This window comes from Gopherus flavomarginatus, chromosome 10 (genome assembly GCF_025201925.1).
Source record: "Gopherus flavomarginatus isolate rGopFla2 chromosome 10, rGopFla2.mat.asm, whole genome shotgun sequence".
Classification (NCBI taxonomy): Eukaryota; Metazoa; Chordata; order Testudines; family Testudinidae; genus Gopherus; species Gopherus flavomarginatus.
Window position 1 is genome coordinate 17,048,278 of NC_066626.1, and position 22,942 is coordinate 17,071,219.

Here is a 22,942-nt window from a genome sequence, read left to right on the forward strand (position 1 = left end):
TTAATAAAGTGATATATGTATGGCATAAAAAGGTAGCGGCAGCAACTATAATAAGGTGGTTTTACATGAGTTCTGTGGGATAGTCAAGTATTGCATTCTGCAGGAAATCTGCCTTACATCATATCCCGTATCTCCACCGTACCATACATTGTGCCTCTTCCACCTTAACTGCTTTTTGCCCTGTGCTTGGTATTAAAGCTACTCTTACAGCTCTAACTGTTGACATACAAATTGTCCTTTTAGAAATATGAGTGAATGCTTGCTGAAATGCTTGCTGTAGTACTGTTATGAGCAAAAAAGACACAAAGAGCCAGATGCTCCTCTGTTACACTAGGATAAATCAGTTGGTCAGTATGATTGCATCAGTATAACTGAGAGGTGAATTTGGCCCCCATGGTTTCGATTTTTTGTGTCTACACAGATCAGAGATTGTTACACTATTTACCTTGTATGTTTCTGATTATAAGTACCTGTAGCTCTTTCATTATTGTTTGTAAAGTGAGCTTGGCTGTAAGTTGCATCTAATGAAAATGAATCTGAAACTTTGCAAATGCTTATTCTGTTGCAGAATATAATCAACATAGTGCTTCTCTCAAACAATGGAGCAGTGGCTATTTACTTAATGCCAAACCTCAGGCAGCATCAGGAGCATCTGAACACTTGTCAGAGGGAAGAAAGAAAAGGCACCTAAGTGAGACAGCGATAGGTAAGGGAAAAATAAGAGTATATAAACGACTGCCCTTTCTGAAAATACCCTTTTATCACTGGGCCCCACACATCATTCTAAACTGTTTCCTGAAATAAATGAATGGATACCTTTATGCAATTGTATTTTACAAGGATGTGAGAAATAGGCTCATAATGCACTATAATAAATGCTTACCATTTAAGGCATGCCATTTTCTGCTGGTTTTTATTTCTTCCATACCCCCGACACTTCTCACCCCAATTCTACTTAGTGTGATTACAAAACTAGACATGCTTCTGTTTTTTATTGTTAGAATACTCCTTAAGGAAATTGCGTAACCATACAGTTGCATTTGTGTAATTCTAGGTAGTTGGTTTTTATTATTATTATTTTTTTTTTGTAAATGATTCCCCATGAAACAGACTATGGATACATTTGTAAACCATACATCGACCAAACACTGACTATTTCTGAACTCAGTAAGCTAGGTTTCATTTATTGTATGCTGTGGTTCCTGATTCTGGCTTCGTTTCAAACTGTTAAATGTAAGAATTGTGGACAAGATTCTGAATAAGGATGATGGGTAACCGGTGTTTTTAAAAAGATGCTAGTGGTGATCATGATAGGTAGACTACACTGAGTAAATGAATTGAAACAGCAGTTAAAGATAGAATTCTATAAAGCACTTAGGTGAATATGACCATATAGGGATCCAGCACCGCCTCTGTAAAGGAAATAGTGTCTCGCCAATCTCTTAAAATTCAACTGCAGAGTGGAAAAAGGAGAATAGGTGGATATAATGTATTTGCAATTTGAGAAAAACATTCACAAACGTAACTTAAGGAAGCTAAGTCACGGGGTAATAGGAAAAGCAGTTAAGGAGTATAATTTGGATTAGAGACAGAAATAAAATTTTCAACGTGGAAGAATAGTAATAATGGAGGACTCAGGGTTCAAAGCTAAGACCGGTATAGTATAATATATCCATTAATATGGAGGAGCAATGAAATGGCAACATTTGCGGATGACACCAAATTGTTTTGAGTAGTCGAGACTAGAAAGAATGACGAACTTCAGAAGGACCCAAGAAGGGTAGGTGGCTGAGCAACATGACTGTGAGACTGGGGGTATGGCTACATTTGGAATTTCAAAGCGCTGCCCCGGCAGCGCTTTGAAGTGTGAGTGTAGTCAGAGTGGCAGCGCTGGGAGAGAGCTCTCCCAGCGCTGCATGTAAACCACATCCCTTATGGGTGTAGCGTGCAGCGCTGGGAGCCGCGCTCCCAGCGCTGCTGCCCTGATTACACTGACGCTTTACAGCGCTGTATCTTGCAGCTCTCAGGGGGGTGTTTTTTCACACCCCAGTTGCAGCGCTGTAAAGTGTGAGTGTAGCCAAGGCCTCAGTGTAGACCAGGGCATTGTAATGCTCTCTGAAAACAACAATTTGAACTACTCGCACCTAATTATGAACATGGCAATTCCTTTGATTGTAGTAATAGCACTTAAGGGTACAGCTTGACAATATAAACCTTTTAGAGAGTAAATTCTCTGGGGTTCTGACAATTTCATTGAGATTTTTGTTTTAAAAAAAATATATATCATCAGGATTGCAATTTCCTGGTGCCAGCATGCTGCTATGCAATACATTTGTACATAGTAGCAGAAGCTCTAGCTCATTAGTGCTATATATGTATTCCTAATTTGGGCTCTGTCTAGGAGAAATTATCCATGAGGAAGGTCAGCAGCCTGGTGAGCAAGGCCAAAAGTAAAATACTCTGTGCCAGGGAGTTGCAGAGTTGCTTAAGAGATGAGAGTTCATATGCTTGGCCCACACTGTGCATTACGATGCTTTATCTAGAGTCTGTTACCTCTTTCTCCTGCACTGGATCCACTGCTTTCGACAGACCCTCTTTATCTTTAGTTAGTATTCTAAATATTTTTAGTTTAGTATGGGATTTTCTTTTCGTCCTTCACGTCGGGAGGAGAGAGAATTGGGAACAATGGTGGTTTGCTTTTAGAGTCCAGACAAAATTGCAGCAGGGGCTATATTCACTGGGATTGAATAAAAAATACCCATAGATTATTATTTGTCTAGGACATTGAATCTACCTTAGGGGAAATCAAACTTGCAGGTGAGAAAACTGACTTTGCCATTGTCATCTTTGCTGCCAATTCCACGTACCCATCAGTCAGAAAAAAGCTGATTGGAGGCTCTAATGGCTATGTGATATATAACCCAGTCAGGGAAGGCTACTCTCTCTATTCAGGTGATGTCCAAGAATGATGAGGCTGCTTCCAAGAGGGAATTACTCCCTTGAACTAGAGAGACTGTTTTTTTGGGACAATAGTGATGAAGGTGAATTTGTGATGGATAGAGCTGTGTAAGTGATTATTTTTACAGCTGGTTGTTAGGTGTTCATGAAATCTCAGATGTTCAGCTGTGGGCTTTCAGAAAAGGCCTCATTTGCTACTACATGGAGAATTTTTTTTTAGTCTATTATATTAAAAATATTCCATTTTTTTCCCCAAAATCTTTTTGTGGCAGGAGAAAGTAACAGTAGGGTTGAAGCTTTTTCCTTTCAACATGCAGGACCGGAATCCCAAAACGATTTTACTGCCGTGACCCATGTCAATCTGATGTCTAGATCTACCCAAAACACATCATCACAGGTAAACGAAAAATGAATATATTGATGGATTAAGCAAAACATCATCAGAGAGTTGCAAAAATTAGTAAATTAAAAAATAAGAGCCTTTCACACTGTACTTTGCTTTATGCAGTTTAACACATGCCTAGTGAGAGTGAGATTACTAGTCTGTATTGGGAAGGGAATGTTCTAAAACCCAGAAATGCATTCTCAAAGACACGAATTTCATAAACCATGAATTAGTTTATCAGTGAGAACTTTTTAAAAAACACTGCATTTAAAACTAATGAAATGACTTATGATTTAAGTCCCCCCACCCGAAACTGTGACTGGAGGCTTTTATAATGCTGCCTCCTGATGGAGCTACACAGTACAGTTGTGGTACTTTATCCTGTTGCATCTTGATTTACCAAACCGTGACTATCTCAAACTCCTATTTACTGAATTACTAGCAAAGCCTCTGGTAAAGTGGTGGTGATATCCGGGGCTCACTGAAATCAATGCCAAACTTCCCATTTATTAGAGTGACAGAATTTCACCCTGGACGTCTTCAGGTTTCAACGCTTTGGAACTTTGGAATTCTGTAGGACAGAAATATGAAGACTTGCAGTTTACAAATACTGTACCTGATAATCGAAACCTAAGTGATGTTCCCTACACAGTTTGGGTAATGCAAATTCTACTGAATTTCTTTCCTTGACTGAGTCTTTTACACATCTGCATGTAGTGGGAACTTCTTTCCTTTACCAGACTGAATGAAAGTGATTTATTCTGAAACAGACTTTTTCAGCTGAAAACAGAAAGTTCAATAATTTAAATTGAATCATGTTTTAAACCTAAACCACCTACTGTAATCTCGAAAAGTCAGTCTACACACTTGAGAGAATAGGTTGGATTGCCCCAAAGAGGAAAATTCTGAGAAGTTCAGCATCCTCTTATCCCTTCAAAGGGATTTCTGCAGATTTCCAGATGAATATTTGCCATCTAGATTGCTCTGCATTGATACATTCATTTCATATACTGCATTTAGGCTCTGACCTTTCGGAATTCTTATTTTTATCAAGTACAAGAACATCTGTGTAGTGGTCAGGTTATGGGTTAGTAGATTTGTTCTAGAATGCCTTCAGTGTAGCCTGAACATTATGAAGAATATAGCTATTAAGAGTGAAATTGTCAACAGTGGTGCTGGGCATTAACTGTAATTGTGAAATCAGTGTTAAAACTTCCATTGAAGTCAATGGAAATACAGTTAGTCCAAAGCTGAGTACTTTTGAAAACGTCATTCTAAAAAGTCACTCTGCGTTGGTCTATCTGTTAAATGTACAAAAAAAATTAGTTCTATTGTCTTGTAGTTAACATGCAGCTATTATCATAAAGCTAATGACTCTTCTGTATTATTAATTGTTATACAGCATAACTCTAGACGGAGACTGAGAAGTGAGAGCTCCTATGATATAGACAACATTGTTATTCCTATGTCACTGGTTGCTCCCTCTAAATTGGAGAAGCTGCAATACAAAGAAATCCTTACTCCAAGGTATGCTCATTTCCCCCTCTTTGCATCCCACTGATATTTTTTTCTGTTTTCATAAACGTTCCACCTTTTCCCACCTGTTGCATGAAAGACCCCCCAGCAATGGGGAAGATTGACTGACAATCCAGGGGAAATGGTCACACTGCACAAAGAATGATGTCTGATGCACAGAGTAAGCAGACTAAAAATAAAGAGGAATGTTTTTCTCTCATCTTAATTTTAGTACTTATTGCAGAGACAAATGTGTGTTTTAAGAAGATTCTCTCTCTCGCTCTCTCTCAAGTAGTTAGTTGGAGATTCTTCTTTCTTTTTTTGTTTTAGTTCAGCCACAAAAAGCAACCTCCCAATAAAATGCTATCATGGTATAATTCCCCACTCTGAACCTTAGCGTCCAAAAGATGGGACACCAGCATGAGTTCCTCTAAGCTCAATTACCAGCTTAGTACTTGTAGCGCTGCCACCAACCAGGAATTCCAGTGCCTGGTACACTCTGGTCCCCCCAAAACCTTGCCTGGGGGCCCCCAAGACCCAGACCCTGTGGATCTTAACACAAGGAAAGTAAACTCTTTCCCTCACCGTTGCCTCTTCCAGGCTTCCCCTCCCTGGGTTACCCTGGAAGATCACTGTGATTCAAACTCCTTGAATCTAAAAACAGAGGAAAATTCACCTTCCCCCTTCCTTCTCTCTCCCTGAGAGAGAAAGTAATCCTAACACAGAGAGAAATTAACCTTTCTCTCCCCCTTCCCTCCTTTCTCCCCACCAATTCCCTGGTGAATCCAGACCCCGTCCCCTGGGGTCTCACACCAGAATAAAAAAAACCAATCAGGTTCTTAAACAAGAGAAGCTTTTAATTAAAGACACAAAAACAGTAAAAATTATCTTTGTAAATTTAAGATGGAATATGTTACAGGGTCTTTCAGTTATAGACACTGGGAATACCCTCCCAGCCTAAGTATACAAGTACAAATTAAAATACTTTTAGCAAAATATAAATTTGAACTCCTTCCAGCAAAATACACATTTGCAAATAAAGAAAACAAACATAAGCCTAACTCGCTTTATCTACTTAGTACTCACTATTCTGAGCTATTAAGAGCCTGTATCGGAGAGATTGGAGAGAAACCTGGTTGCACGTCTGGTCCCTCTGAGACCCCAGAGTGAACAACAACCAAAAACTAACAGCACACACAAAACTTTCCTCCCTCAAGCTTTGAAAGTATCCTGTCCCCTGATTGGTCCTCTGGTCAGGTGACAGCCAGGCTCACTGATTTTGTTAACCCTTTACAGGCAAAAGAGATATGAAGTACTTCTGTTCTATTAACTTTTACTTATCTGTTTATGACACATGCACAGAAAAACACATACCTGTACATATTTTTTTTAAATTCTGATTTTATTAATTGAATTTTACTTTTTCATGTAGGATAACCCCATTATTTCTGATATCTGGTTCTCTAAACTTGTTTAGAAAACACAGATCCTTTTGATTCTTGGAACAGCTTAAACAAGTTTTTGTTAAATTACTTACTCATTATTTAGTTTAAACTAGCAAAGCCTAGTTCTTTTATCTGCAAATCTCTGACTCGTGTTTCAGGTTTTGGCTGGCTTTATTTAAAGGCTTAAAATAATATTAACAGGACAGCGTTGAGCTCAGATTCTGTATTTTTTTAAAAGAGAGATTTTCTAGAACCTAATGTTAGGAGACACGTTTTCATGATTTGTATTTAAATTCAAATCATTTTACTTAAATATTGACATTCCCTACAAAAATTGCAGCGTAAATACTGCAGCTTTGTGCTATTTAATGAGAACAGGATAATCTCATTCCACTGCTGAAGTGATAAAACATTCAATTTGGCTAATCCTGTATTAACTACCCTTCTCTGATTTGTAGCTGGAGGGTTGTTGAACTTCATCCTCTGGGGCGATCTCCTGTAGAAGAAGAGGAGGTAAGCTACATTTTAATGAAACCAAGAGTTTAATACATGGTTTATCAATGTATGTTTTCGGTAGTCACTGGTTTCATGAAAACCCCTGGTAAGTTTGAAGTTGTAAAAAATAAGATGATTGTACTAACTATGAATGTAAAAACATTGTGTGAACACGTGTGTTTTATATACTTATTTTGTCAGATGTCTCTTCTCCCATCCTACTAACCTCTTAGGCCGGGGCTACACTAGCGGGGCGGTTTGAACTAACATATGCGTAGCTGCACTACCCTATTTGCGTAGCTGAAGTCGAAGTATTTTAGTTTGACTTACCTGGCCGTCCTCATGGCAGCAAGTCAACTGCCATGGCTCTCCTGTCGACTCCACTTACTCCTCCTGCCGAGGTGGAGTATGGGCGTCGATTAGTGGATTGATTTATCGCATCCAGACGAGACACGATAAATTGATCCCTGATACATCGAACACTACCCGCTGATCCAGCAGGTAGTATAGACGAACCCTTAGTGGCAGCACTAATGGGCGATGGCAAGATGAATCGCCATTAGGAAGCAAGGAGATGAAAGAATTGGGAGTCAGTGCTAGTATATAAGCAGCAGCCTGCCCACATCCTAGAAGCAGGAAGCATGGGCCTCTAGCTTCTTGCACCCTGATTCTTTCTTTTTTCTTTTCCTTTTAGCCTTAAGATTAAAAGGAAAAGAAGAAGAATAGGTTATGAAAGAACACACAGAAAACCTTAGTTGCCTCAACTCTCTATCTCAGAACCTGCACCTTTTTAGGCAAGGCTCTAGCACCCTGGGGACCAGCTAGTGATTCAGCAGCAAGCCCCTTCTACCAAACTTCTTCCCCAGTCACTGCCATTCTCTGTCTGAGGACTGGGACACTGGAGATGCAGTGGGAAACCCTCTTCAGGGAGTGGGTAATCAGGGAGATCTCCAGGTTTGCTAGCAGCCCCTCTTCCTCTGCATTGTCTACAAGCAGCACCAGAAAGCCAACTCCTTGGGCTTGTAGCAGCTTAGCAGATATTTTTGTCTTTTTTTTTTTGTGGGGGCCACTAGGTTTTTTTCAGCCCCATCTCTGTTCTTCTACTCCTCGCCTTGTAGTTTGCTTTTCCATTGGTGGGAGGGATCCACTTCTCCTTCCAACTTCCTGTCTGAAGCAGTGCAGCCTGCAGCACTCTCCTCGGCAAACCATGAACAATTTCTTCACCACCCGCTGCTATTGTTCTTTCAGGAGCATGGGTCAGCCAGCCTTTTTCATGGCATCCCCCTGGGCTTATTGCTCTGGGGAGCTTTCTGTCCTTCGAGAAGGCATGCAGGGCATTTCCCAGATCCGGTGTGAACAGACCAGATCCATTCTCCAGTCTGTGGTTCCTCCTCCTCCCCATGTTTCTGTTACTGTTTCCCCTGACCTGGGTCAACTGCCTAGTAAGAAACCTGCCATTTTTGCTACCTTCCCAAAATCTTTAGAGGTATCTGATTTCTCTCTCTTATCGCTGACCTGTTCCACTTGCCTGACCCCTACTTGGACTAACAGTAAACACAGCAGTTCCAAGACCAGCATCCAGACCTTGATCCCAAACAAAGATATTGCTGCCCTCCCGGATGACAATATCCTTCCTAGAGCCCCTTACTCTGAGAGGCCTTTCTGCGTGGGGGTTAGTGCTCCAATAAACTAGCCAAGGAGTAAACTTTTCAAAAAAGTTCTCTCTCCCCTTGACACTGAAGAAGTAATATGTTGCCATGCAGCAATCCTAGAGGTTGTTATTCTGAGGAGTGGGATCAGGTAAACAAATGATCTCCTGGCTCCAGAAAACACTCCAGGTCACAAAGGATAAAAGATTTCTTCTTCCCAAGGTAGATGCCACCTCTTATCTGGTGAGATTCTTAGTTTTCTTACAGATTCTACCTAGGCTGCCTTCTTCCTGTTTAATGCTGCCTTTGACAGACTCATAGATTTAGAAGATTGCATTGAGTACATCACAGACCTTTCCTACAAGGGTATTAAGCTGTTTAGGTACCCTTACTTGGCTGTTCTCCAAAGGAGCACTTCTTGCTTGTTTCCTTAATGTGGGGTTTTGAAATTAATGTTGTCTAAGTTGAAGGCTGTAGCCAAACATATTTGTAATCAATACTAGCAGTTTATTTAGTAATTGTTGTTTGTTTCCGTAGAGACACATGCTTTAATATGTTATCAGTGTGGTGGGGATGAGTTCATAAACAACTTTTTAAGGTTGGAAGATTCTTTTTAAAGTTTCTCAGGAAGTTCTTTTCATTCATATTCTCACATGGCATCTGGTTAAGCAGAGTGGAAGCTTGACCAGATGCTGTGGAAGGATCCAAACCTAGGTTTAGTTAAAACTTTTTCCTCAGACCAATCATTAGACATCCTTAATGGTGGACATACCTATTCATTTTACTTGTATAGGGGGGTGCCGAGGGGGAATTGGGTTTTTCAAGCGCTTGTTCCTGTCCGTTCCAATTAGGATGTGTGCATGCGCACGGCAGCCAGAAGTTTTTTTTTCCATAGCAGCATCCATCAGGTCAGCCTGGGTGCACCCTGGAGTCGCACCTTCATGGCGCTCAATATAGAGCCCTGCCACCCACCACCCCCTCAGTTCCTTCTTACCACCAGTGATGGTGGCTGGAATGCCCATAGCCCCTGCTTTAGCAAGCACCTATCTCTGTGTTACCTGTTATCTATAGTTAGTGGTATATGTTATAGTTAATCTGTTGGGGGTGTTCCCCCCCCCCACACTTCCAATACCCAGAGCCATGGTATGCTGCAGTCCCCGGGGTTCAAAAAGTGTGAGGTCTGCGCTAAGCACATGCTGCATGTTTAGGGTGCCTAGGTGAGGATCACCAAAAGGACTGTGGCAGAATTTGCCATGAGTTTTGCTGTACCCTCTCTTTCAAAGTTCTGCTCGTGGAGGCAGCTCTTTGCCCCTATTCAGACCTGGGGACCCTGCGCCCAGCACCACCTTCTCAGTGCAGAGTGCTCTGGCACCATCATCCAGGGAACCGGTGCCAAAAAATGACTCTTCCTGAGATTCTCTGCACCGGCATGACTCCTCCCGTGTCCATTGGGCAGGTAGGCATCAGTCTCAATTGCTGGTGCCTCAGAAGAAAAGGAAGCCAGAGAGGGATCATTCTCCCCTGGCCAAATCTAAGAAGCCAGTGACTGAGAGACCCCAGTTGGGCTATAGCTCCACATCGCTGATGAGGGCCGTGTTGACTCCTGCCCTGGAAGGGCGGTTGAGTCCAGCCCTACCCCGCTCGCCAGACCTCAGGAGTCAGCAGCTGCAGCTCCCATCAACCCTGGAGGCGTTTAATGCAAATCAGGACTTGTTGCACCTCATGGTGCTGTTCTCACCTCTAGGGAGGGACTCATTGCCAGCGTTGACAGCACCAGTCTGCCATGCAGTACAGTTAAGAGTGAAACCGGCTATGCTGTCCCGGCGCTTGCCTTCTCCAAAATGCTCTGATACCAGTCATTCGGGAATGAGAGCCCAGTCGATCCCCTAGCTCCTGACGCTCAGTGCCATGCAGTGCGACTCCTCTGTGGTCTTCCTTTTCGGAGACCTCGGAGTCGGAGACCAACTCCTATCGCTCCAACACAAGTAGGAGCAGGAGGTCCAGGTCAAGGCAGGAGAGATGGACTCACCTGGCACCGTGGCCTCCGCAATGGCAGAACTTGGAGGAGTGGCCCTTCCATCAGAGCCAGGGACAGAGCCAATGGTGACGCTCAGCAGCATCATCTGTAGCCTCAGCTACTTTTGTTCCAACCTCCCGCCCCTCAGGGACCTGCAATTTCCCAGGCATGGCAGCCAGCTATAGAGGTACCAGTGTACAGTGCACCGAGTACATCGACACGGTCAGCGGTGGCAGCGGCACCAGCGCCAGCACCATCGGCAGCAACACCTGCAGTGCAGCCCCGGCATGGGTGTCCTCTGTCTCAGCACCTCAGGACACAACACCATCTGGGTCGGCTCCAGCCTAGGAACCCCAGGTATCCTGGGGCCCCTTGGGCACCAAGGGGAAGGAACGGCCACCCTTTATGAAGGCTTCCTCCTCACCAGATGAGGCACTGGTTGGCACCGCTATAGCTTCAGCTCTGGAGGACAACAGGGTGTTGCAGCAGTTGCTGCGGCATTCAGGTGGAGCAGGTAATTGAGGACACGGATCTCATAGTGCACATCCTTGTGCTCTCCCGACCCACACTCATTGCCCTACCTCTTATCAAAATTATATCTGCAACAGCCAAAACTTTGGCAGACCCCAGCCTTGTTGGCCCCCCCACAACTAAGATGTTACTTTGTGCCATTTAAGGGTTGTGAGCATCTATACTTGCAGCCACCGAGCAGTAAGGTTACCAGGGACCCTCCTCTAAGAACAAGGAGGCGAAAAGAGTAGACTTTTTCGGTAGAAAGGTATAGTCTATGGGCGGGTTGCAGCTCCGCATTTCAAACCAGCAGGCCATTGTTAGCAGGTACTGCTATAATACACGTGAAGCAATGGCAAAATTTGCAGAGCTGCGGCCGCAAGACTCCCATGCCAAGTTCTTGGCCTTGGTCAAGGAGGGCAAGCTCATCTCCTGAGCTTCTTTTCAGGTGGCGCATGACAGAGCTGATGCAGCCTCCAGGGTGATGGCTACAGGGGTGGCCATGAGAAGGGGCTCTTGGCTGCAAGTTTCAGATCTGCCATACAAGGTCCAGCGGACCATTCGGGATCTCCTCTTTGAGGGTGTGACTCTTGTTTTCCAAAAAGACAGATAAAAGGCTTCATAGCCTAAAAGATTCAAGAGCCACCCTCAAATGGGCGGGCCTCCATGATCCCACAACCTCCTCTGCGGTTCTACCAACAACAGAACCAACAGCACAGTTCCTGAAGGAGGAATTGGAGCAGTAGGAAGAGGCTACACCTGTCTTCAGGCCAGAGCTCTGGCCAATCCAAGCCACCTCCCAGTTCCAAACCGGCCTTTTGAAGGTGCGGTCGAGAATGGCACACCAGAACAAGAACTGGATCTACTCCACCTTACCTTTTCGTCCCGACTATCTCCTTTCTACCGTGCATGATCCCGTATCACTTGGGACTGCTGGGTGCACTGTACGGTAGAGAGGGGATACTCCATCCAATTCTGTGCCCTCCTGCCCTTCTATCCCTCTTCAGGTACCCCTCTCATGGGCAACTCCTTATACTGGAGATGCATTCATTCCTTTCGCTAGGGGCAGTGGAAGAGGTTCCTTAGGAGCAGAAGGGCAAGGGTTTCCTATTCCCACTATTTCCTAATACCGAAAGCCAAAGGCAGGCTCAGGCCCATCCTAGACCTGCAAGAACTCAACAAGTTCGTGAAGAAGCTCAAGTTCTGCATGGGTTTTTTGGGCCTTCATCATCCCTTCATTGGATCCAGGAGACTGGTATGCTGCCCTTGACTTGGATGCACACTTTTCACATAGCAATAATTCCACACCACAAAAAATACCTCAGGTTTGTGGTGAACAACAATCAATATCAGTTCAAAGTTCTCTGTTCAACGGCACCTCGCACGTTCACCAAGGGCATGGCAGTCGTGGCCATGTTCCTGCGCAGACGGCAGGTACAGGTGTTCCTGTGCCTCAACGACTGACTCATCGGGGGCCGCTCCAGAGCTCAAGTGGAAGCACAGGTTGACTTCATAAGGGTGACATTCGATAACCTGGGCCTTCTTTTGAACCAGTGGAAATCAACGTTGTCTCCAGTTTAGTGGATAGAATTTACAGGGACAGTGCTGGACTCGACCCAGGCCAGGGCCTACCACTCGGAAGTGAGGTTCCAGGCCTCTGGCAATATCATTCGAGGTCTCAAGCAGTTCCCCACTAGCACAGCAAGGAATTGCCTGAAACCTCTAGGACACATGGCAGCCTGTACCTATGTGGTGCGCTTGGACTTCGGCATTTTCAGTCGTGGCTAGCATCAGGGTATCAGCCAGCCTGGGACAATTTGGACAAGGTTGTAACCCTGCCTCGCCAAGTTCTTGACTTCTTCCTGCGGTGGCTCAACCCACAGGTCGTATGTGCAGGGATTCCCTTCTCCAGCCCTCAGCTGTCTCTCTCCCTAATGACGGACGCATCAGCACTGGGCTGGGGAGCACATCCGGGAGACCCTAGAACTCAAGGCCTTTGGTCTCAGGCCAAGCTCGCTCTCCACATCAATGTCAGAGAGCTGAGAGTGGTGCGCTTGGCATGCCAGACTTTCCATATCCACTTATCAGCCAGCTTTGCAAGCATGTGCATTAGGGCCTGACCCAATGCCCAATAAAGCTAATGGGAGTCTTTCCACTGAAGTCTGTGGACTTCGGATCAGGTTTTCGGTCCCCAGCAGCAGCACACAGTGAAGCTGTGGAGTGCTATGTTCAGATAGACTTATCACAGAATAATGCAGCTGCAATAGTTTGTGTTCACATCTAACAGTTACAAAGTCCCTCATCCATTTTGTAAAATCATGTATCTAACACTGTTGCAGCAGAAACTACATGGCTGTGTGCTGTCTGTTGTAGGGTATTACCATGGTCCAATGTGCTCTTTGGCAAAACTTAACCTAAAATCTGTGGTTAGTTCCCTCGGGCTTTGTCTACACTACACACCTTACAGCGGCACAGCTGTCCTGCTAAAGCTACACTGCTGTAAGGTCTCCCGGGTACCCGCTCTATGCCGGCAGGGAAGAGTTCTCCCGCCAGCATAATTAAACCACCCCTAACGAGTGTCTCCTGCCAACAGAATGCTGTTCACACTGGCTTGTCAGTGAAATTTGTCAGGCAGGGAGGTTTTTTTTTCATACTCGACTGACAAACGTTTTACCGACAAAAGTGCTAGTGTCGACACAACCTCAGTTCCGTGGCATCTGACTGAAGGTTCTGCAGCACCTTCAGGCACACTTACAAAATGGAATATTGTATTGAATTAACAAGCAAAATGAACAGTGTCATTAATGTTACATCCATTGTTGTTTAAAAACAAGGTGTGGCCATAGCACCCTTCTGCTCTGACCATCCCGAGGTGCTCAAGTGAATTTTTGGGCCATTGGCAACAAGAGTACATTACAGCAGTCCTGAACCTGTTCTGAACTCTATGCCAGAGAGTGGGCCTGTGGAGAACTCGTCCTTGGGTGTCTTGAGGAGGGCAAAACACAGCTCCTTTGTGTGCATATCTTTGTTCTTCTCAGCTGTGACTGAGCAGCAACCTCAATTTTCAATGTTCTGTGGAAGAAGTAAGAGTCAGACTGTCTCAAAGTGCAGGGCAGATCTGGTGTCTGGATCTAGAGGGCTTCACTTAGCAGCCTGGGTCTTGTGCTTAACTGAGCAACCAAAATTCTCATGAGCTTGGATCTAAGCGTCTTACTGGAGTTCTGCAAATCATTCACTAAGAAATCTTTTGTGTTGAAATGGTGACTATTATCTGCTGGGTTTCTAGTAGGAATGTGGCATTTCACCTTTCCCCTGGGGCCTTTCATTTTAGAATGTTTTTTATTCTTAATGAGGTCATACTTACATTACTCCATGCTCAAAGCACATTGCTGCTTCCCACTCCTGCAGCATGAGTATTTTTTTTTTCTTTCCATGCACCCTTCTGTGAAACATTAGCTTAGAGTTGTTGCATTCCTTTATAACCCTCTGGGCTGGGCTTCTGGAACTTGCCAAGATATATTGGACCAGGGCCACCCAGAGCAGGGGGAGGCAAGTGGGGCAATTTGCCTCAGGCCTGGGCCCCACAGGGGCCCCCACGAGAACATAGTATTCTATAGTATTGCAACTCTTTTTTATGGAAGGAGCCTCCAAAGTTGCTTTGCCCCAGGCCCCCTGAATCCTCTGGGCGGCCCTATATTTGACTTCCTCTTCAAGCAATTTTAGTCTGTTCTAAACATCGTTTTTCTGGTTGCATATATGGTAACCATCGGTCTGAGCAAAATCTAAGCCCCTATGGCCCATCCTCCATTTAAACTATTTCATAAAGACAATGTTGTGTTGTATCTTCACCTCAACTTTTTGCTCCACTCCTCTAAAAGCTTCATAGTATGACTGCTTAGGTCAGACTTTAAAATTTGGATAGATCCAAGCCTTCTAGGAAATCATCTCAGCGGCTCATATTTGGTAAGACATCCAAGGCAGTCTGTTCAGAGACTGTTTAAATTGGATACATAGGATAGGCTAAACTTACAAGGCTATGAGTAAGCTGGAGTTCCAGTGCTGAGAGAATTAAGGGTTCTTTTGGTAGTGCTCTGTGTGCCTTTCCCTCTCCCCTTTGCCATGTCTCCCTAACAGATTTTTAAGTCTGCTGCACAAAGTTCAGCTTATCCAGCACTGTTCTTTCAAATGAGAAGCCCGACTGAAGGATGAAACGCTGTTTTCTCAGTCTTTTTTCAGCTAGGCACTTCCAAGCCCTTCTCCTGAACACTGCTGCTGTTCATTGTTCTCTGCGGAAGCAATTTTTGAAGAATGGAACTTGCTTATTAGTAACTAGAATTTTCCAAATGTATTGCCTCTGCATATCTACACATTGCACCTCATCCCCAGACTTCTGTTGAGTCTTGGATGCTGAAGTAGAGAGGAACTCAGGCCAGCTGGAGACACCGGCTTTTTATAACCTTGAGTAGAATTCTTGGGGTCATGGTTAATGCTCAACAGTTAACTTCATAAAATAGCCCGGGTACTTTTTTTAAGGATACTATTACCTGAGGATCTACGTGCTTAACTCTTAAAACTTGATTCGCTTTGCTACTTTAGAACCAAAATGCAAAAGAATCTGACAGTTTACATCTCTGAAGGAAAATGTAGTTGCACTTAAGTGCTATAGTTTACTTCTGTGTCCTGCCCTGGAAGAGACAGAAGTGTGCATCCACAAATGTAGTACATCTCCTGTTTGTTTGACTTACAAGTAAGTAACCTTCCTCTTACTTTTCAATCTAGTGTAGTCCTTGATTATTTCCATGGGGTGAAAATAATTCTTACATCAACTTGAGATCCCCCCTTCCAAACATGTAAATTAGCAGGCTAAAAAGTTGTTGCATCATATAGCCGTACTTTTCTGTCGTAGTTTAACATGAACACATACAGTTTACTATACCTTTGTACCCTCCAGTGCACATTCGATACTTTTTGTTGTGCATGTGACACAGACTCCCCACACGACTCTATATAAAACCATTCTTTTCATCTTTAGTGATGCTTGTAATCATGGCAGCAGCCATCTCTCATTTATAATTACAGATCGAAGATCTATCAGATGAACTTTTTTCTTCACGTCATGCAAAATATGAAGAGAGAGAGAAAGCAAGGTGGTCGTTGTGGGAACAGAGCCGATGGCCCAGGAGAAATAGCAGGCAGGTGTATTGTCATAAATGGAGGACTTTTACAGAATCGTTGGGATTTTCTGTTGGTAGCACAGCAACTTTTAGAAATCCTATCAATAGAGCGAAGCATCTTTGAAAATGAGGGTATTCTCCATCAAATAGTTTACCAGTATGGTATCATGCATATTTAATGTATTGTTCTGAAAGGAAAACTATATAGCTTTAAATCTTAGGAATTTAAAGAAAATCTAGGTTATGGGGTTTTGGTGAATAAAATCTTAACATTTTCTGAACCCATCCCACTTCTGCTGTTCGCTGCCGTGCTCAGTAATTATTGCCTTAGTCAAATGAATAGGGTGTCACTTCTCACTCAGTAATCTCTGATTTACATGAAAGAATAAGGTGTCACTTCTCTGGATCTAAGAGAAAGTAATTGCATTCAGAGACCCACTTCAAGTAATGGATTCTGTTAAGTTTGTACTTTCAAAAAAAAGTCTAAATATTTTATACCAAGGTCAGCTTTGCTTTAGAGTTCAGTTTTCAGGTTTTCTTTACTACTAAGCATATAAATAAGAAGCCATTATTAAAAACTTAGAGTAGTGCCTTTTTTCCTCTTTTGAAAAAAAATCTGAATTGTTTCCAGTCACTTGACAGGAGTTATTAAACAAAAGCTTATTTTTTAATTTTGTCTTGTACTAGATCTTATAGCAAAAATGCTGAAGGACAGCAGGGACAAGATCCAGTACTGAAAGAAAACCATCGTAACTCATGTGCCTCACTGCGTTGTGTTGCTGAAGCTGCTTCTGATCTTACTTCAGAAATCCACAGTTCTGTATGTTTAAGGGTCCCACAGTCTTCAAAGGAAAACCAAGAAGCAAAGGTATGATGTTTTTTAGTAAGTAAGGGTCTGATCCAGTGCCCAAAGTTTCCCTGACTTCAGTGGGTCTTGGATCAGGCTCTAAAATTGCAAATGTAAGTGCTCTCATCTCTAATTTTTGGATTGCATTTAGAGCTTCTGCAAATTACCAGATTGAGATCACTTCCAATGAAGTCCTCTATTTGTCAACAGAATAGGGACAGCACAGGCAAAACTTTCACTACTGGGTCAAAATGTCTCAGCCTCAGAGATGAGAGAGTAGCAGGCTATTAATACATTCTGTAGCTTTTTTCAGAGGATGCCAACATGTGTTCCAAATAGTACTGATTGTGATGGTAATAGATGTTCTTAACAGTAGAAAATAGAGGATTCCTTTTTACATCCCTTGCCCCCTACATTGTAACTGCATTGTTTAACCTTGGAAACAATGTTGGGATATAACTTATTTAAAAGATCCTATACAAAATGAAGTTGTGTTGTATTAAGCCAAGCTACATTGAAAACTGGTACCCAGCAGAATGGTATTCTTCCCTATAGCTGAAGAACCTTGCAAGCACTGTAAAGAACAAGACTCATTTGTTACTTGATAACAGAATCATTCTCCACATAGCTAAGCAGGACCTCTCTTTCCTCCCCTCCCCTCTTTGACTCCTTTCAGTCTGAGCTGTGGGAACTTCGGGTTTTTCCGTTAAAGGATGAAGACATAGAAACCTTACAGTGCCAAGACCAAATAACAAATCAGACTGAAAGTTCAAGTGCAGCTTTCCACAGTGACTCCCTCTGCACTTCATGTACTCCCATCACTTTGCCAAACAATGGCCATCCACCAAGAAAACAATCCACAGAAGAGCTAGAAGACTGCAAAAGTGTTTTCCTGGGACTCTGCAGCACAAGAAAACACAGGTGACAGGGAATAATGTGGTTCATTAAGAAAGCCGATTAAGATGGAGAAAAGTATAAGGTAAAATCTCTGTTGTTCACACAAGAAATAACAGCACAATTCAAATATTGTACATTAGCAGAATATAATATATTTTCTTTCTTGCTTTGTAACAGGCAGGATAAAATCCCAAATGCAACACTTTCTTCGTCCAGAACCACAAGAGAAACAAATTATTTCAAGCTGGAAGTCTAGTATTCCGTGTTGAAAGTGGGCACACCTAAATAGCTGGCACAGTTTACTGCTTTCTGTTGTCATATTGCCACGTTCTTTAATAGTCTTCCTTTTTTTCTTTCAAATGTGTTTATGGTTCTGATGGATTCTGGGACAGCAGAACACACTTTACTCCTTTAAACAAACAACTTCAAAACACAGAAAAACTACTTGAAAAGACAGTGAGGAGAAGGGGGTAATTTCAAATGGTTTCCTTTGGTGGCATGAGCATGTGGCAAATACCTGCCTTGTCTGAAATCCCTTGAATATTTAAGTACTAGTAGTTTTTAAATGACTCTTTCAGAAGCCTTATATTTGGCTTAAAATGAGTCAGTCATTCAACTCTATTGTTAGTTTCATGCAGAAATCCTCAAACGCTAACACACAAATATACCACTATATTTATTTCCATAGTTGATTTCTCTACTATACGAAAGATAGACAGTTTTCTATTTCAGTCACATGAGGAGCAGAGAAGCCTAGGAGTGGTGAGGAAATGAAGATTGAATTAAATGAAGATGCAGCTCTGAATTTCATTTTGGATCATCAGATATTTGGAGACCTGACTCCTAGACCTGCAGTAGCTAATGCTGCTTAGAACTGTGTGCTGTAATATCTTACCAAGTGTAGTTACGATTTCTAAGTGATACCTTGCAAGGTTCTGCCAAGTATGCAAAAGCAGAGTGACTAACCAGAAGGGAAAACATTGTTAATAAGGACATCAGAAGGGCTTTAAAAAACCTTTCATAATGTTTCTAAATACAGATTAACTTTTAAATTCCCAGCCATTATACTCTAAGAAAATAAAGGCAAATTGTTTAAACTCATACATTCTGAATTACAGTATTTAGAATTTGTCTGCATCCTCAAGTGATGCTAACAGAAGATGACGCATACAAGAATTGATGATCTAGCAGTACTCTTGTAGCAGAACAATAATTCGACACCAGTAGAACATATGTTTAAACCACTGTCAGCAGGAAGTTTTTCTGTGTACAACAGTTGAAGGCATCTATATAGGAGTCTCTGTTCTTGTACAACATTTTTCCTCAGCTTGTAATATCCAGTACTGACAGATGACCCGTTTGTAGTGTCAAACTTAATTTTTTTCCTGTCAGATTGACTGACTGGAAATATACGCTGGACCTCAGAAAAAAGTTCAGTCAAGTTTCAACACTACTACCTATGCTACGTTGTAGTTTATTGCACATTCTGATTTATTTTAAATCTTTTTTTTAACACTGATTTGTCCAGCAAATTAAACTCAAATTTTGCCTCTGTCTGATACAATAATCTTCAATGCAAGTTTTTTTAAATTAAAAGTTATTTCCATACAATGTGTATAGTCTGGATTTGATTAGCAATAGAAGTACTTAAATTCCTTTCACAGGTCTGTAACATCAAATTAGTGGTATGTACCTTTAAGAGCTGAAGACCTGCATGGTCTTTTAATGGCTTTGTGGGAGCCACAAAGTAGTAATGGTACAAAGCCTTGCTGTTGCATTTGTTAATGTTGCATTAATACATGATGATGACGCACTGGATAAGTAACTGGCTGTGAGACTGTTGCTTCCCCCTCTATTATCCCTTCTTCCTAGTTTCTGAGTGGAATGGGGTATTTCTCATTTCTCTCTCCCTCGTCTTCTGGATGCTGCTGGGAATGTGAGCTGGAGAGCAGTGTGGAGTGAGGCTCTTTTCTTCTCCGTTCCCCTGCTCCTTCAAAGTGAAGATCGGAGCAGCTCAGATCCTCATAGCTCCCATCATACAACTATATAGATTGTTCAGTGCCTCCTGTTCTTGTCTGATCTATTTGGCAGTGTGAGGCGCAATCCTGGGATCTGGGCATCAGTCACATGAACTCCCTGCATGCAGGACTCAGGAGAACTACAGGTGAGGAACACTGACTTAGTAATGAAGTCTGAATCATCCAGGATCCTGAAGGAAAGAGAGAGTTCTCTGTTAACATAATATTTTAAAAATGAAGTAAACTTTAGAGTAGGACTACTAACCAAACTGGGCTAGCTTGGTGGATTGTCAGGCAGCTCGCTGCATTGCTTTTCAGAGGATCTGGATGCGCTGTAAAATCAGTAATGACAAATGCTATCACGTAGGATGGGGAAATCTTTGCATTGCCCCTGAGTAGTTCCTGGCAATTTCCTTTATTGAGCGAGCAGTATTAACGTCCTCTTCTAAAAATGTTATTTGTTAATCTTGCCAGTTACATGGCCGATACAAATGAAGATTGCACACAACCTCTTTGTCCCTATTGAGATGACCTCTGCCCTACCCTAAACCTTCCAAGAATGTAATGAAACCAGCCTGGCAAAGATGAGATGGGCAAGAAAGAGACTGAAAAACTGGATGCAAAATGGAGAACTTTACTTTACTTTTCTATTTTCTCTCTATGCAAATATTTAAGGCATTTTTTCCCATCAGAAACTTTGCTCTTATAGTCCACATTTCATCTGATAAAAAAACAGATTTGGGACAGCAAAATAATTTGCCTGGTGGCAGATTCTGAGACCGCTTCCATCCATTGAACTCCAGATATAAGGCAAGAATAGAAGATAGTTTATTGTTTCTCTTTACTTACCGCTCCCCCATACCAGCCCTGCACTCTGTAATCCTTCCAGTCCCTGTATGTCCTCCCATAATTACCTGTGTGCTTTCTCCCAGTGCCCCAAGTGCCTGGAATGGCTGTCCTCTCCCCCACAATCCCCCACCTACACACCACATAACCTCTCCTTCCAATCTCCCTCTACTACTTTCCAAGCTCTCCAGCAAACTCATCTTATTTGTATAAACCTCCCTGCTCCCTGGTGTCATCTCTCTCTCTGGAAACTCTTGGGGCTAGGGATGCTACTATTTACTTGTATTACAGTAGCCCCTAGAAGCTCCAGCTGAGATCGAGGCTCTATTATGCTAGGGTCTGCACAAACATTGGAAGAGACAGGCCATGCCCCAAACAGTTTGTCTCTTTGTAAAATGGGGGTCATAATCCCCCACTAAGTGACTTGCCCAACGCCACACAGGAAGTCTGTGACAGTAAGAAATTGCACTCAATCTGTCTAGCACCTGCTCAAGCCCCATCCCCACCCTCTTTGTTCAAATCTGCTGTACGGATCTGTTATGCTGTCTTCAATTCTTAATCATTAAAACTTACGGGGATAATAATTCTCTCTCATGGAAATGGCCTCCATCAATTTCCTTCCTTTCCCTCACCTATAGTTTGTGTATTGTGGCACATGAATTCTGAAACCATTGGCTGTCTAGGTCAGAGCATACTGAGAACTGCTTATACACTCAGCCCCAGGGTTGAGTTTATAAAAAGCCATGAAGCCCCCTACTCAAGTTTTTTTTCCCCCTCATACCTCCCTTAAATGTTCAAAAATTTCCTCAACTTTTTGTCTTTTAGCTGTTACATAAAGCTAAAACAGGTCATTCCTCCCCTCCCATCTCCCTGTGCAGCAGCCGTAAAGTACTGAGCATTATGCAGTCAGGCACTGTTGGACCTGTGACTTGTTTTAGTATATTTGTGCTTTACCATTTTGGATCAAAGGCATTTTTTCAGGTCTCCATATCTCCTTCCCTGGCCCTGTTGCAAGAGGTTTCACATCCTCCTTCAGATCCACGACGTTCATCAAAGCATGGGAAGGGCAGAAAGTCCTCAGATGTGGTGAGCAGAGCATATTTTCAGTATAGTTTCTCACCCTATTTGGGTGCATGCTAGCCTGCTTACAGAACTGTCCTTTGGAGGACCCCACATCCAAATAAGGATTGAATTGGACATCTGGAGTCATATATATTTTCCTCCAATGATGATAGTGGGCACCCTGGCCCCTTCCCTTGTTACAGAATATCAGTTACCTCTTCGACCTCCAGTAATGCACTACAGTCTAGATGGCTTTGTTGGCTCTCCATTGGAACTTTGCCTGTTTTGAGACAAATAATTCTCAACTGGCTTTCGTTTTAGTCCCAGTGATATCCCTGCACTTACTGTTGAAAATGTATTTACATCATGAATTCATCCACTTAAAGAATCACAAGACACACGTTATAGAAAAGTACAACTAATTATGTTCCTCACTGGGGGTCTGGCAGGTTGAATGGTACGAGACTGATGGGCAGAGTGTCTGGACATCTGATTTAGGCATGAAAGTTTGAGTCAAACTTCTCTATTCATTGACCCATGACTGAGTGATGTAGATCCTGTGTGGTTAGTTTTAATGTGGAAATACTTTTTCCATTTGGATGCCTGATCAAACTGAGTGTTTCCATGTTCAATATGTACTTTCATGGATGAGGTGTAGCTGCTGTTTTCTGTGCATAAGCATATATACATCACTTATTTTTAAGAGCAGGAAGGCATGCTGGGACAGAAAATTGTCTTTTTATTTGTTTGCTAATAGTGAGCAAATGAGCAATTTTTAAGGTGTAACAGAAGAATACTACTTCAGCATATGCTTAATTACAATCTCCATGGTGACTAATAGCCTTTCCCTTAACCTTACCTGTAATAAGAGGCCACACTTACAAAGGGGGGTGCTACAGTAGGAACAATTAGCCAGCCACTTTGCTGGGGAGGTGAGGTAGTTTTCCTGCATGTATGTTTTCCCCCCTGAAGTGCAGCCCTAGACTGGCAGTTTACACCTGCTCAAGCCTGTTGACAAAAAACGGTGTGGACCCCAAACTGCTCTAATCTAGGACCTGACAAGGGATTCAATTTCTCCTTGGGACAGAGCACAGTATTTTTTTAACTGAAAGGGTGTTAAATGA

General features: G+C 42.7%; 1 protein-coding gene and 1 long non-coding RNA gene across 5 annotated transcripts in view; one reads left to right on the plus strand and one right to left on the minus strand.

Moving 5' to 3' along the window:
- Nucleotides 1-19,503, plus strand: part of KANSL1L (KAT8 regulatory NSL complex subunit 1 like) — a 103,317-nt gene extending 83,814 nt beyond the window's left edge. For 2 of the 4 annotated variants that reach the window (XR_007768289.1, XR_007768290.1), the window contains exons 9-16: nt 569-706; nt 3,231-3,355; nt 4,746-4,870; nt 6,762-6,816; nt 16,054-16,166; nt 16,836-17,016; nt 17,672-17,974; nt 18,070-19,503. Coding sequence is in view for 1 of the 4 variants with exons in the window: in XM_050916120.1 (XP_050772077.1) it covers nt 569-706; nt 3,231-3,355; nt 4,746-4,870; nt 6,762-6,816; nt 16,054-16,166; nt 16,836-17,016; nt 17,672-17,920 (986 nt within the window). In the remaining 3 variants the exon portion in view is untranslated. Of the gene's footprint in view, nt 1-568; nt 707-3,230; nt 3,356-4,745; nt 4,871-6,761; nt 6,817-16,053; nt 16,167-16,835; nt 17,017-17,671 lie in introns of all 4 variants that reach the window. The other 2 variants (XR_007768291.1, XM_050916120.1) reach the window with 2 other exon arrangements.
- Nucleotides 18,556-22,056, minus strand: LOC127030187 (uncharacterized). Its single transcript, XR_007768330.1, has 2 exons — nt 21,711-22,056; nt 18,556-20,101 (listed from the first exon to the last, which is right to left on the minus strand). It is a non-coding gene; the product is annotated as an uncharacterized LOC127030187 (long non-coding RNA).
- Between the last annotated feature and the right edge of the window lie 886 nt (nt 22,057-22,942).